At 38.0% G+C, this 15,745-nt stretch overlaps 1 protein-coding gene across 1 annotated transcript in view; it reads left to right on the top strand.

Moving 5' to 3' along the window:
* Positions 1-15,745, top strand: part of MAP7 (microtubule associated protein 7) — a gene marked incomplete at both ends in the record, with an annotated part of 117,734 nt that overhangs the window by 81,949 nt on the left and 20,040 nt on the right. The window contains 5 exons of the mRNA XM_080341254.1: positions 1,730-1,893; positions 2,685-2,796; positions 6,192-6,302; positions 11,801-11,914; positions 15,044-15,192. Coding sequence (XP_080197380.1) covers positions 1,730-1,893; positions 2,685-2,796; positions 6,192-6,302; positions 11,801-11,914; positions 15,044-15,192 — 650 coding nt within the window. The remainder of the gene's footprint in view (positions 1-1,729; positions 1,894-2,684; positions 2,797-6,191; positions 6,303-11,800; positions 11,915-15,043; positions 15,193-15,745) is intronic.

Here is a 15,745-nt window from a genome sequence, read left to right as displayed (position 1 = left end):
ATATTTGCAGTGCAGAATTCAAATATTAGCAATACTCTTTATTCTTTTTCTCTTTAAGTGTAAGGACTTCAGAAACGTATTTTGCCAGTTTTTAGATGGTATTAAAGATAAGTTGTTGGGGGTTTTTTAGTTGTGTGTTTTGTTTTGTTTTAAGTAGTTGTTTGAAGTTAACTGAGTTTCTGCTTTTAGAGAATACTATCTGCGTTTGCTGAAGAAAACAAGAGAAATGCACATTGAGTAAGTGTAAAGAACAGTATGGTTCACTGATGTGGCTGACTGTTCTTGGGCTGACCCTATTTTGCAATCCGAGTGTGCAGAAGCTAATAGGAAGAGCAAGCTTTTGCAAAAATCACTACCTTTCTGGTGACAGGCTGACAGTGGTTCTGCCCAAGGCGCTGGTTAGCTAAGTTGAACTGTGAGCAGAAGTCAAATACTAAAAGAGAGAATGATACCTCAGAGGTGACATGTCTTACACTTCAGTTGTTCAGTTTTTCAGAATGTAACTCAAATTGTTGAGTGGGCTCTTTACTCAGTCTTCTCTGGACCTGGGCAATAGAAAGACAGCATCATGAGGGGTCAGGTAGTCCCAGGAGAAGGGCAGACCATAGTGAGAGTTATCTCTCTGTCCATCTATTCTCCTGGTGAGCTATTGGCTCCCAAGAAGGGGCAGCAGATGTACGTTCCTGCTTTACAAATGAGTCTTGCATTTGGGATATATTTTGTTTTGTAAGGTAGAAGAAGGAGACTGCGGTTTTCAGCTGGCCTTGAACTGCTTTGTTCTGCTGTGTTCTGCTTTTTTCTGCCTTACTCTACAAGTCCTTCAAGTTATTTAACTAGTTTAGCATAGAAAAGTATTTCTATAAATGTTCTGGTGGCTCTTGCATTAGTATTTCACATTTATAGGTGTCACTTGTCACACCTATTGTTAGTAATTATCTAAGTGACTGCAGTGTTCCTTGTTGTGATTATTCTAGCTATGATTGTTAAATTTCCTGCTAACATCTTGCTGAACTTTCACCTGTCTTACCAGGAGGTTGTCTTATGGTTACTTGTAGCTGCTGAAAAAATATCTCTCTGGGAGTTTGCACAGCAAAGCTAAACATGCTGTCCACATTTCCTAGCAAATTATTTGACATCTGAAATGGCAGAAAGCTGTTTTCTTAAGGGAGATGCTTGACATATGAACTGATCCACTTAGGACAGAGATTTTTCATGAGACTGCATATGCAAATACATAAGGTTTAGAGTGCAATTTAAGGGAACAGGGGATTTGTTTGAGTTAGGTAGGCAAATGCAGAAGAGCAGTTTGGTGAAGATGAGTCCTAGTGTCATAAAAAGCTATTGCAATGTCTGCTCTGACCACCTAGAGGCATTGGGTTTTTTTTGGTTTTAATACATGCTTGTGTCCACACAAATCTCTGTTAATTGAAGGCTGGAGTTGCTGTTCTAGAGTATGTGATTATAACAATAAGCCTTTCTTCCACATAGAAACTATATGCTCAAATAATTTATCTATTTCTGATGGTGATTCACAGTATGTTGAGATAAAATGAATGTGTGACTAGGGTACACAATGTTTTAATATGTGAGGAGATATTAGGATATTATATATGTATGTCTTAAGAAAATGAGTTCGAAAGTTTTTTCATCTAGCTTGGTTATTCAAATTATATTAAAGATTTCATCACATGTAGCATGTTAATACTTTCCTTTCTGATTTTTCTCACAGCTGCAAGAGAATCCATCTGGTTAGAAAGAGAAGAGAGAGCCCGGCAACATTATGAAAAACACCTAGAGGAACGCAGAAAGAAGTTAGAAGAGCAGAGATTAAAGGAAGAGAGAAGACGAGCTGCTGTAGAAGAAAAGCGAAGGCAGAGAATAGAAGAAGATAAGGTAAGAATAAATGTCATAAACACTCTTCAGCTTGCTTTTACTATAAGACGCGGTACTATTAAAATTTTTAAGTGTTGATGGAAAGAATACAACATAAGCCATGATCAGTATGAGAAAGCATGCAAAAAAAAAAGGATTTTAAGCCTTACTTGCACAAATGCTGCTTCTTAAAGTGCCCTTTAGGAATCAAATGCAGCTAAGTTGAGCATGTCTGGGTTACAGTGTATGGCACTGCACAAACTCATGCAGAAAAATATAAAATGTGTTGGTGTTTTATGGTTATCTGTCAATTCTTAGCTGTTCAGTATAAGGGTAGCTAAATACTAGTTGACCTAACATAATCTTTAAGACAGTGGGTGTGTAATGAAATATGCTCTTGGCTGATTTATATAATTTAAGCTGGGAACTACATGCAGTTTGATGCCATGTAAGTCAGCTCATCCTTGTGGGTTTTTTTGTTTCCTGTCTCTCCCACTGTTCTAGTATTTAGTAGGTGGGAGATACAAGGTGGGGAGTAGCCTTGGGTGTGTTCCTGTAGCGGCTGCCACTGCTTTTCTCTGCAGTTCTGCAGGTCTTAAACAGATCAAAAATTATAGTTAATATTTTAATGTATTTATGGTTTAATTACTGCTTAGTCCTGTTCTAGTGTGTGTCTTAGTAGGTAGCACATAAGCTTGAACACAACTCCAAGCTGCCTGCTAGATTGCGTTAATGGAAGGTAGCAGGGTTTGATGAGAAGATTAAGTTAAACACCCCAAAATATCCAAATGTGTCATCCTGTCATACTGAAGGAACGCCATGAAGCTGTTGTACGTCGCACAATTGAAAGAAGCCAGAAGCCAAAACAAAAGCAAAACAGGTGGTCCTGGGGAGGAGCGCTGCATAACCGCATTAATAACACAGGTAAAGAGGGAGGCTTGGTCTGCTGGCCAGTTTCCCTGCCCTGCCAATTAACTGGAATTTGCTTTGCTTCTGTTTAGAAGGAAAGATGATTGTATGTTGGGTTAAATTCTTTGTTCTTGATCTTACTATTGCTAGCAATACCATGTTTCTGACATTCTTGTGTAGCAAAAAAAGATAACAAGTAGAAATCTAAACAAAAGTTAAAACTTGTTTCTGGAGTTGAGTAATTCTGTAACTCTGTTTCACTACAGCTTCTCCCTTCTGCTTTGCTGTTGTGTATGTATGTGTGTGTGCTTCTGCTGTGTCAATCTTGTCATATGAGCTACTATGTGCAAATGCCAAATATCATGACTTGAAAAATAAATCTGGTGGAAAGGACCAAATACTGAGATTAAAGCAAACACAAGGAGAGAAAATTGTTCTTTGTACTAAGCTATCTGTATCTTGCACAGATATTTTGGGAGATAGAATTCCAGTTCTTCCCCTAGAAAAACTTAAAGATGGCCAAATTAAGTTTAAGTGAATTTTAACTATATCTTTCCCCCCCTCTCAGTTATCTTTTCTAACTTAACCTGCCAATCATTAATGTGTATGTGCTCTGTTAAACATTACTCAAAGCCAAAAAAGAGAACTTGTCTTTTATTTCTTTAACCAGAAAGCAATACTTGGAATTCTTCTGTTCTTACTCTAATGTATACATTTCAATGTGTCCATCAAGGAGGGAAAAAAAAAAAAAGCGTTGAGAAAAGAATCCTCTGAAATATTTTTCATATACAAGTTCAATAAACAGTTGGTTTTGTTTTGCTTTTCATAAAAGGTTACTTTTTTTTGCTTAGCTCTGTATAACTTATTTGATTTTTATTTTCTTTACTGTGAAAAATCATTGTCTTGCGTTCTATTCCTAGGTTATTTTTTTGAATCATCATTCACCTTTCTCGATTTAGCAGGCCTGGAGCACCACTTCAGAGCTCTGGGTGGTGCTAGAAAACCTGGTACATAATTGCTGTGGTTTGTTGATTCCTTTAGCCATAGCTAGTTCTCAGGAAATGAGATCATCAGTAACTAAACCACCCTCATGTAGTTGCAATGCATGCTTAACATCATGCTGGTAGATTAGAACTGTTGTTCATACCAGATTTTCTTCATTGTTCTTATTTTTACTATTGGCAATTACTACTCGCTGACTCTAAAGATTGGGCACAATTCACTGAAATGAAGTGTAATATTCTGTCTACTGGAATCCAGGGAGGCCTAATTTAAATATTTTGGTCTTATCTAAAATCATTTTGGATACTACATATGTGCAGGGTTTATTTATTTTGTGCATGAATACAGGTATATAACCAGCTGCATTGGCTGATGTGTTGCTTGTAGATATTTCAAATTTTTTAATTTTTTTTTTTTATTAAACAAAGAAACCAACAGTGTTATAGGCAAAATGAAATTAATTACCTCTTCTACATTTATAGTGTTCATATTGCCACACAAATCCTCATGCTGAATTTCATTCACTTAAATAAAGTTCATGGACACAAGAGTAGTGTTGGCATGTGGCATGCCAAATCCAAGAGGTGACTTTTTTATATTGTCATTTGTCATTGTCAGAAAGCTGTTCTATGTAGTACATCCTTTATGCCAAATATAGAAACTTTTTGGCTCTACTGATATACTATACAAATGTAACGAGATCAAAATCTCCATGCCCACAAATATTTTTCTGACAAAGATCTGTGGCACGTGAAGCCCAAGTATTGTCTCCAGCACCATTTCACACACAGCACTCTTCAATATACCCCATAGATCAATTTGGGATAATCTTGCCCAGCCTACAGAGTTCTTGTTCTTAGCTATAATGTTCAGATTTCTCCTTTTAAAACCCCTGAGTTTTATCCCCCTTCCAGGGCCCAGTTTACTGGTTTTATAAACTCGCAGAGTCATTCTAACATTAGATGAAGTGGACAAATAATCACATGGGGTGGGGGAGAATCTTTCTTCTCCCCAACTAGTTGCAGTGAATCCTATATAGTTTGTAGATCTGGGGAGGGTTGAGGTGTTTCTATGAAATACTTTGTATGCAATGAGTATACCTTAATCCACTAGGTCGGAACAGGTACATACAATGTTGATGTACTTGTCATAAATAAACAATTGCAGATACATTTCAGCAACATCCTCCTTAATGTTGTCACTGTCCTGAGTTTGTATTTGCTTCCAAAACAGTATGTAGACATATTTTTGCACACACAGAATATGAATCAGCAAAGCATTTAGGCATATGCTCAAGCCTAGTTGCATTTCAACATGGTTGAATGCTCTGCTGAGTAGTACTGAGGTTCAGCACATGCTAAAATGTAGGCAAAAGCAGAAATGACTCTTCCAGCACTTGCCAAATGTCAGATTTCTAAATGGAAACTTGCAATACAGGCCATGTAGTTGGTGCATGTAGCATTTTTCTGAGATAATAGGATATAGGCGACCTGTTCAGCTCATTCTTCCTCTTCTTCCATTGCCAGCAACCTCCACGTGACATAAGCATGTGCACAAAGTATGTGCTAGAAATAACCATCCCATCCTCAGTGGGGTGCAGATGCTGACTCCGCAGCAGATGCGCAGGCAAATGATGTCATACTGCTCTAAAATGTACAGAACCTATAAGCAAAATAAAACCCTTTAGTGTTATATACCAAGCATGTGCATTACCAAGTAGTGTCTCGTCTTCCATGGAGACTTGTCGTCTTTATCTGCTCAGCTGTGTGCTGTTTTGGATTGACTAATTACAGCTTCATTCACAGCCGGTAGAAAATTATTCTGGGATGGGAAGTTTAGCACTTATATGTAACTACTGGATTTTTAACTAAATCTTTTAATTCCTTTTGTGCTTAGCCTTGCTTCCCTTGTGTACTAGTCTTCCCTTAATTTTTCAGCATTGTATTTTCACGATACTGACCTGCCCAGTAACAGTGCCCTGTGCACCTTTCATTCAGGAGCAGAGGGCTTTTTTTATCAATAATTTCACATTTCCTAGCATATCGGTCCTTCTCTGAAGCTTTCTGTTCTAAGTCATGAGCAAGGTTTTTCTGAGAATATTGAAAGGAACAAGGAAATATCATCTTGTCTACCAATATCCTCTTGAGATCCTCTATTAAGTCCTTGGATTGCAACCTGATTGAATGATAATCAAAGAAAAGAATATTTTAGATGTTTGAAACCTAAATGGTGTTGTGCCCAGTCTTTGAGTCACCTGTACAATGTCTGCTGAGAAGTGCATTCTATTTTGAAAGTTCTTACGGTAGAGCAGGAGTGACTTAGTCATGTTTTCCTCCTTCCACTAGTGAGCTAGGAACTTGCACTACTGCATGCGGGCTGTCAATTAGCATTATTTCCATTTGTTTTAGATCCAGACAGGAGGTCTGTTTCAACAATGAACCTTTCGAAACATGTTGATCCAGTCATTAACAAGCGGCTCTCCTCCTCATCTGCAACATTACTAAATTCTCCAGACAGAGGTACAGTTTCAAAGGAAAAAAAAAAAAGCAAGAAAGAATGTTCTATATTGATGTATTACTTTGCACATACAGCAAGCTTCTGAAGTCATTTTCTGTACTTCATCTAAGTGGGAGTGAAAAGACTTCAAATGTGAAAAGTAAATAGCTGAACATTTTTTCCTGTGAGAATAAATATTTCTTGTTGGTTTTTTTTTTTATAACAAGAAAACTTACCTAAACAATCTCACATCAGAAATGATAAAAGTAGTGCTTCTGTCAGGTTTTTAGTGAATGAGGTACAACTATTGAAAGAATACATCGCTCCACAGTGCATGCAATCATGTGTGACCTTTTATTTGCATTAGGTCATTTTGTCGTTATTTTGTTTTCCTTTCTTCTTTGGTAGTAGTTCTTGAATATCTAAGAACATATTGCATGACGCTTTCAAGTAGTTATTTTATTACCATTTCTCATTATTTTTATTGAAGAGGTGCGGATGTTTTTCTTATGGTCTGTTTATTGACTTTTTGTGTCCAGTTACTTTTCAAAGATTACTTTATTTCAGTGTGTGTTTTTGATGTTTACAACTCTGCACAAATGATAAACCATCAAGCATTCAAAAATTAACGTAGCTGAATTGCTGCCTCTGTTCTGAGGATTTGAGAGATTGAAGCATTGAGATTAAAGGACTTTTATAGAAAAATGTCTCTTGTATAACTTGTGCAAAGAGCTTTACAGAAAAGTCCTCAGGGAGGGATTTTAGTCCTCTATTGAGAATGATAAGTTCTGTCCCATTTCAATCCAGATAAGTGCATATTTTCAAAACCAATTTTTAGAATGGAACGTCGATTGTTGCAAAACTGGTAGATTTCATTACTTTTGTGTCTTAACTAAGTGTTGTGTTTTATATGCATGCTTGTATGTGTGTATCTGGATGATTTGATGAGCCATGTTAATCCTAGTGGGCTAACCTAGCTGTAGAGTCTGGCAACTTGTGAAAAATACATTACATTAGGAAATAATTTACTCCAAAACTCCAATAATTTTTTCACTCTAAATGTTGAAATCCAGTCAGTTTTAATTTTATTAGCTTCTCAGATGTGTGTATATATATATATTTTTTTTTTCTATTTTTTTTTTTTTTTTCTAGATGGTTGCTGTTGTTTGTCAGGGGATGCTTCTCTAAGCAAGGATCTTGGGGGACTAGAAGGGGAAACAGCAGCAGGCATTAAATAGGAAGGATAGTCTCTTATGGACTGTAACTCAATGTATGATAATTTTTGCTACCAATTTCAAGTTCAGAAGTTAGAATGAATAGTAAGCAGTCTGGTGGTGGGGAAAGAGAAGGAATATGGAAGTGATGGCCATATGTCAAAAACTTTAAATGTTGAGGCAGTTTTTGCTTGGCATTTTCATTAAAACAGCACGGAACCATTCAGAAGTCTCTTAAGTCTTTTTCAAACTCCAAGACAGAAAGCAAATCCAAACCCTCTAAATGCCTTCATTCTTGTGCAAAGCCATATACCTAAATCTAGCTGGGCATGTCTGGAGAAGTGCCGCTTGTTTCCTCAGTGGCCTCAACAACTTAAGGCAAACACTTAAAGGGTCAAACTGTCTGCTCCCAATTTCACCTTCCAGAAGGCACCCAGTCACACTGTGGCTGTCATTCACACTCCTACCTGCAAAACAGCAAGTTGGAGATGAGGATGATAAGCTTACCCTAAGTGGCTTACAGCTGTCATCAAGAATGTCTTCTTTTAAGCAGCACCTTTTTTACCACTTGAAGGACAAGTTGGGGTTTTTTTTGGCCCAGCAAAAGACAAAAACTTTCATTAACTAATTGCCTAAAAGATATGTTAATTCCTTTTCAAGTATATTGTTGCTATATAGCTCTTTATCACAGTTTTACAATTGGGCAGCTATAATAGGCTTCTCATTATGCTTTTATGTGATTGTGGTACAGAGTAGTTGAAACTGTAACAAAATATGAACATGCATATCGAAGTGGAGAAAGTGACTGTAAATGTTGGTAATTGTGGTCTTTAAGGAAAGCTTAGCAGTCAGATAATAACTTTAGATTAGGTGTAAGTTACCCAGTTTTGTAAGGTAAAACTTGCACCATAGTTGTGTTCTTCTTCCTCTCTGCAGGGCTTTTCCTTTCAAATAGGTGATGGTCTTGATCACTAAATTACCTTTGCCACCTTTATAGAAGAAATTCAGAGTCTCTAGTATTGTTTCCTATTGAAAGAGAATCAAAGCATAGAGTAGTTTTTCCCCATCTACTCCTCACCACATTTGTGGCTCTGTATAAGCAAACACCGGTGTTATCAGTGGGAGAGTCCTTGGTGGTGCTCATCAGGAGACCTGTTAAATCCCTGCCTCCCATCTGTTCCTAGAACTAATCAGATGTTGCTGTTTGCTTACTTACAATTTATTCTGCAGCTGCTAAGACAACTTTCCAGTGTTCAGTTGGTATATCCTGAAGACAAATAGAGATGATTGTAATCAATTTACTGTTGCCAGCTCCCTGGGACTTGGTGCGTTTTTCAGTTACAAGTTAGGGTATAAAGGTTGTCTTTAATTTGTTTAAACTCACCTGCTTGTAGCTGGAGGGTAGAGATACTTGTACAAGCAACCCTATCACAAATATGCTTCTTGTGTGGAAACAAGGAACAAACAGCCCTTAGAGTGATAGCCTAACTCAGCACGAGAACAACAGATGTCATTTCCCCTTGTCTGTCAAATGGTTTAAAGGACTAAATCTTGAAAACATCACTCTAAGACATGAAAAACAAAAAGTGCAAGGAAAAAAATCTACTTCATTGTTTTAAAGTTGATCTTGTTTTGTGATGCTCTTTGTTTTTTATTCAGTTTGCTTCAGTGTGAATTGGACACCACATTTAAGTTGTTCAAAGCATTTAGGTGTTAGTACTCTTGTACTTGCAACTCATTGGGCAAAAGTTTATTTGGCTGTTCTAGGTTAATGGTGATGCTAATGACTGTTAGACTTCACATTTTAAGTGTCAAATACAGTACTTTCAGGGAGCTGTACATTTCGAAAATTCAGTATGTGATGACCTTGATCCACAAAGCTGAGATGTATGTAAATGAGTTCTGATATATACCCCTTTTTAGAGATTTAGGAAGACTTCACTCTAGCCTCCTGGCAAAAATTATTTTGGCACCTCTGAATCAAGCCTGTTAGTTATATGGGGAAGAAAGTTTTTGTTGGTTTTTCTTAGCTCACTGTTAGTGCATATCAGCTGGGTTGCTCCCAAACGCTGCCTTGGTGCTGTTAGCTGTGGACACACAATTGTTTCCAGTGGGTGATGTGGATATAAGCTTCCCTGTGCTGGAGGCAAAGATAAGAGCATTAAACCATACTCACCTTTAGGGCAAGTGACATGGGATAGGTGAGACATGGCAATTTAGTGTTGTGGGTCATCAGTCTCTTAGCTGTGTCCTCTTGAGACTACTTCATCTCTGGGGCCTCACCTCTAAGGTCTGTGTCTGGCCCACAGGGCCATATTACATAGTGACATTTACTTGTCAGCTGCCTGCAACTGTACAGATGAGTTCCAGGGAACTGATTGTATACATAGTACTGATTTATTGGCCTACAATTTCAGAGCTTGCTTTCTGTGGTATGGGTGCAATTTTGTGCAACACTCTTGTTCTTCTGAGAAGTTGTATGATCTTTGTCTTAACCTACAGTAGAAGAGTTTCTCCAGACTCAGCCATGCTTGTGCCTATGAGCCTGACCTAGTAAAGCCTGAGACCACAAAAAAAGAATTTGTTGTCTTCCAAGAGTAGCTTTGAACATTAATCACACTGAGCACGATGCCTGAAGAAGAAAGGAAGCAAAGATTTTACAATTATTGCATCCAGTTTAATGGTAGCTCTGTGCTTTTTCTTCATTGTTAAATTACAAGCTTAATGATAATGTGTGTGCTATAATGGAGGTCTCTGTAGGGTATTTTGTGTCTATGTATAATCTGTACCAACACAGAATGAAACTATTAATCACAGGGAGCTCTGGCAGTAGTACATTGTGTAAGGACACTTATCCAGAGAGCCTGCTGGGTTTGAGAATCCTATATTTCTATAGAAATGCCCCTTATTGAGTTAGCAGAATTTAGGAGAGCAATTTGAGAAGTGAAAAACAGCACTGAGGACACATTAGGCAATTATATTTTCATAGGGTGAGATTGAGATTGGCCCTTCTTTTCATGGGGCTCAGCATGGAGTAGATTAAAGACAGATTCAGAGTTTATGGCTATTAAAAATGATGGATCTCTACCTTTAAAAATGCAAATTAATCTCAAGTTTATTACAGCCTGTCACTTCAATGAATGTTTTAGAGACTGAGCCCCGTAAATTCCAGATGCAGTTTTGTTGCTGTAGACACCAATCTAAGGCTAATGAATGCTGAGATGTGAGAAGACCCGAATTCACTTGTAACATCAAGATTATTGCTGTGGTCGAAGATTTTTATAATGAACTACTGTGGGAACTAGTTGAATGTTTTAGTTTGTGATGCTCATTATAATACAATATGTTGCATCGGAATATAAAAGAAATGTCTAGTTTGATATAAAATATAACTTTAAGGTCTTTTTTGGTTTTACTTCACCATGATCAATGTTTAAACAGTATTTAAAAAGAAAAAAAAAAAAGTAAAGAAGTTTCACAAGGCAAAAGGAATATATTGACAAGCTAAATTTGCATTAGGTGATACTGGGAAAATCAAGGCAAGAGTCAATGCAGCCAGGTCAATGTGTAGTACGTTTTCAAAACAGGCTAGTAGTGCAAAAAGTTGGCTCTTTTACTGTTGTAAATTGAAAATTATCATTAGCAATTTTTTTAACAAAGAATTAATGATCAAATGTACTTACTGTATTCTCCAGCTTCATGTATCACTGAGATGACTGTAGCTGCTGAGCTTGGTATCTGCAGGCGAGGCACTTGTAACCTTTTGTGATGTTTTTACAAAACCTCTTTCTTTGACTCAATTCTCTGTAAGAAACTTTTCTTTCTTTCTAGCTAGACTGGCAGACCATGGATGGTGTTTTAGTAATTAATCTATCTTGTAATTAGAAGACGAAATACCTTATGTGTGGAAAGAACTTGGGACCTGAACAACTGTCAAAATCTATACGTAGGAGTGGCAACTGCTCTCCAAGTGCAGAAGTTATCATATCATTCCTAATAGGGAATGTGGCATATGTGCACATAAATATCAATATTTATTTGGTAACAATTTGCTGTTATGCCACAGGCAGTAACACAAATTAAACAAATTAAACGTTGAGATATGTGCATTCCTATAGGAATTCCTACTGAAATGGAATCAGAATAAAATGCAAAACACTGAATGATTGTATGTTTTTGATCTCTGAAGGACAGTGTCAAGATTTTCCTGGTATGTAGTAGTGAGGAGATAATACTAATGCTTCTGCAACATGTAGTTAATTGTGAAGTGTCTGAACTAACATCTTGCTTGTATGGTGCATGTTCAGCTCGCCGCCTGCAGCTCAGTCCATGGGAGAGCAGCATCGTTAGCAGGCTTCTGACGCCCACTCACTCATTCCTGGCCCGAAGTAAAAGCACGGCTGCATTGTCTGGAGATGCAGGTAAACCTGTGAGAACAGAGGCTTTATGTCTCAGCCACTTGTTTTTCCAGATTCCCTGTGGGATGCTGTAAAGTTATTGATCTAATTATGAGTGTAGTGTAGCATCCCAGAATGAGTTTGAATGTCAATGATTACGTTGTGTGACAGCATGAAAGCTTGTTTGTACACTTGTTCGCTGTGCCCCTTTCTCACACCACCTTTTTTAATCTCTTTTGCCTCGTCATCAATGCAATAAATCAATGCAGCACACACAGGGCAACAATGCCACGCTGTCCATGGCTGTTTGAGGAAGTACCCACAATGCTGTAAAGAGCTGATTCAGCACACCCAATGCTTAGGCTGTGAGCTGCTTCCTGCAAAAAACAGTTTCACTCTGTACCAGAGCAATTCCCACGTTGGAACACATTAGATTTGCAGAGAGATAAGCTCCGGCTGCAGTGGATCTAATAGCACGTGCAGTTAAATGTGCAGGTTTAATGAGGTTACAGTAATTATAAAGTTCTCTGATGTACTCCCAAGGGGAAAACTGCTGTGCAGAAATGTGAAAATATTGCTAGGTGGTAACTTAAAGCCCAGGCAAAACTGTATTCCAAAGACTACTAGGCCATACTTCCTTATAGCGTGATTTAGGCAGGTGACAGCTGCCTCTTCTTTTATAGTAATTTTTTTATGGTCGTGCATGTGGAACTTTACCATTACCATAGCATGTTGCCATACATGCTGAATGTTTAAGTCTAGGCAGGTCTTTCCTGTCTGATATGGACAGGATTTTTATTCTAATTAAAGGATGTAGAACGTAAGAAGGAATAGAGATCTGCTAAGATTACTTTTAAAGAAGCTTTCACTTAAGAACTCTTATAACTAATTAGGCTGCAGTGTATTTCCACAAGGGTAGTCCTGTAGGAGCACAAATGTGGCTGATGTTTTGCAAACAGTGAATTAACAAATACAAAATTCCTTTTCACTATTCACAAACAAAGCTTGTAAAAGGAATACTTAATGTTATCTAGCCAGCAGGTTATTGGAAATTCAGCCCTTCATTGAGGAATAGTTCAGAAAGCAGTGACTTAATTTTGTGACCGGTTACTGGGGCAAGCATGGAGATTTTTTTGCGTGTGTGTGACTGCTATTGCTTATGTTGTGCAATGAGCTCTAAACTGAGTAGAATATTGAGAAAGATGGCAAATAGCAGGAATGATTGATTTGTTGGTCGTCAGTCTGAGGTAATTGCCCTGAAGTGCCTTCTCTGTGCCAACTGGAACTGTACCACCCAGAAGAATGATCCAACTGCTCATTGTTTTACAGGTATTATCCTTTGAGAGTAATAACTGCAGTCCCTTCATGCAGGGCACTTCCTGGAGATTAATGATCAGGCGGTGGTAATGGCCCACAGCTGTGCTCTCAGCATTCAGCTCATCCCAACCTGTCATTATTCCCTGGAAAATTACCCTGCCCTCTGGCTGTAAAGACAAATTACAATGCAAAAAATCAAAATCGATATGGATTCATGTCCTCAAATTTTAAGTGAGTTATTAGGGACATCCAGCATAAGAGTATGTCTGGATCTTTTTCTAAATAACTTTCCAAAAACAAAATGTTTTTTAAATGACTAAAAGCTTCTCTGAATAGATGTAATCCTGTTGATACAGGCGTCACTGAGAGTGCTTCCTAAAGCATTGTTTGGCAACGTCTCAAATGGAAATGAACTGCTTCTCTTTTAATACTTATGATGTCATCCTTGGTGATAACCAGATAATTGGTGTGCAGCAAGACAATTGATTCACATAGGGTGGGAACCACATGAATTATAAGCTGTTTAAAACATATGTTGTGCCACTTCCTCCTGTCTGGTTTAGATATGCTTAACAACAAAAAAACCCACAACAAACAAACAGAACAAATAATGACAAAAAAAGCCCTGTTTTCTTGTTTCTTGATTTATTTCTTTTTTTAAGTCATCTTATAATATCTCATTAAACATACACCCCTGTAAATGATAAAGCAAACATGAGTGCCCTTGCTGTAACACTTACATGAGACTCTCTTTGTTCCTAATATTAATCTCTCAGTGCAGGAGAATTTGCAGTGTTAATACTGTTAAGTCTATGAGCTCTTCCTGTAGCAGCAGCTGTACTGTTCTAAGACTGGAAGAATTAACTATACGTAGAACTACATTCTCTCCAGTGTGCTCAGAGAGGGATCTACAGGCAAGGAAACTGAGGAAGTACCTCATTATACATTTTACAGTGTTACAGTTCTCTTTGAATATGTGATCACAACACCATATACATGATAACCTGCCATTGGCAGGAAATCTTTTGGTAATCATCTTTGTCCTTGTGCAAACCGAGCCATCCTGATTACTTGTACAAATATTAATTTCCAAGCTGATTTGTTGTTGTGAGTCTGCTTTCTGAAATGGGTAAAATAGTTTCCTGTTGAGAAAGTACTCAAGTCAGATGTTATTCTGGTGTTATCAAGAGATATTGAAAGTTCTTAAACGGATGGGTTTCAAATATTCCTAAAAGAGGGATTTTTTTTAAAAAAAAAAACCCACATCACATGCTAAAAATTGTAGACAGCAATTTCATTTCTTTCCTAGATGAAACTATTTTGTGTTGTTAATGTGTTTTGATCTTTGTGTATGTCTCCTTTCATTTTCCTCTGCTTCCAAGACCAATTAATAGACATTCTGATTTTACTTTGTCTTCTATTCTGAATGTGATTGAAAGTCATGTCAATGCATATACTAAGCTAGTCAGTCAGACCAGTCATTGTGTCCACTGCTTTTCCAGAGCCACCAGTTGTATAAAAACTTAACAGAAAAACTGTTACTTTCTACTACCTGGTTATGTGGCATACTTAATTTATTTAAAATAAATTATTAGTTTACAAAATGGAAAAGTACACAAGTGCCTATTGAAATTGTATCATTGCTATATGTGTGGACAAACTAAAGTATCAAATGATGGTTCTGACTTGAGAATTAGTCATTCCTCTTTGTATTAATACCTTCTTTCTTTTCTGTCTTTCTCTGTTGTTTCTGTTCCTGCTGGCTTTCCTCTGTCTGTTCTCCAATGCTGCTCTGTAATTAAAATTAATAAATAACAAAACCAACCAACACCGTAGTTATCCCCATTTGTCCCCGTTCAGCATCTTGCAGCCCCATCAGTCCTCTGTCCTACAAGGCCATGAGCTGCAGGAATCCAGGAGACCGAACAAAACTTTCTGCCTCTACCGATGCTGTTGGACGCAGGAGAACAACGCATCTTGCAGGGGTAAGCGCACCGGTCGTACGTAAACTGCTGCCTCGTGCCCTGACCACCTGCTTGCATTGCTTGTTAGGCCAGGAGTAGTTGCAAGTATACTTGATTAAGTCTGATCCTCCCCTCTATGCTGTCCCCACCCTCTCCCTTTTCACAATATCACAGTATCACAGTATGTTTGAGATTGGAAGGGACCTCAAAAGATCATCTAGTCCAATCCCCCTGCTGGAGCAGGAACGCCTACGAGAGGTCGCACAGGAACATGTCCAGGTGGGTTTTGAATGTCTCCAGAGAAGGAGACTCCACGACCTTGCTGGGCAGCCTCTTCCAGTGCTCTGTTACCCTCACTGAGAAGAAGTTTTTTCTCAAATTTAAGTGGAACCTCTTGTGTTCCAGCTTGATCCCATTACCCCTTGTCCTATCATTGTTTGCCACCGAGAAGAGCCTGGCTCCATCCTCGTGGCACTCACCCTTTATATGTTTATAAACATTAATAAGGTCACCCCTCAGTCTCCTCTTCTCCAAACTAAAGAGCCCCAGCTCCCTCAGCCTTTCTTCATAAAGG

This window comes from Nesoenas mayeri (assembly GCF_963082525.1).
Source record: "Nesoenas mayeri genome assembly, chromosome: 3".
Classification (NCBI taxonomy): Eukaryota; Metazoa; Chordata; class Aves; order Columbiformes; family Columbidae; genus Nesoenas; species Nesoenas mayeri.
Note: the sequence above shows the minus strand (reverse complement) of the source record. Positions and strands in the feature narration are given on the sequence as shown.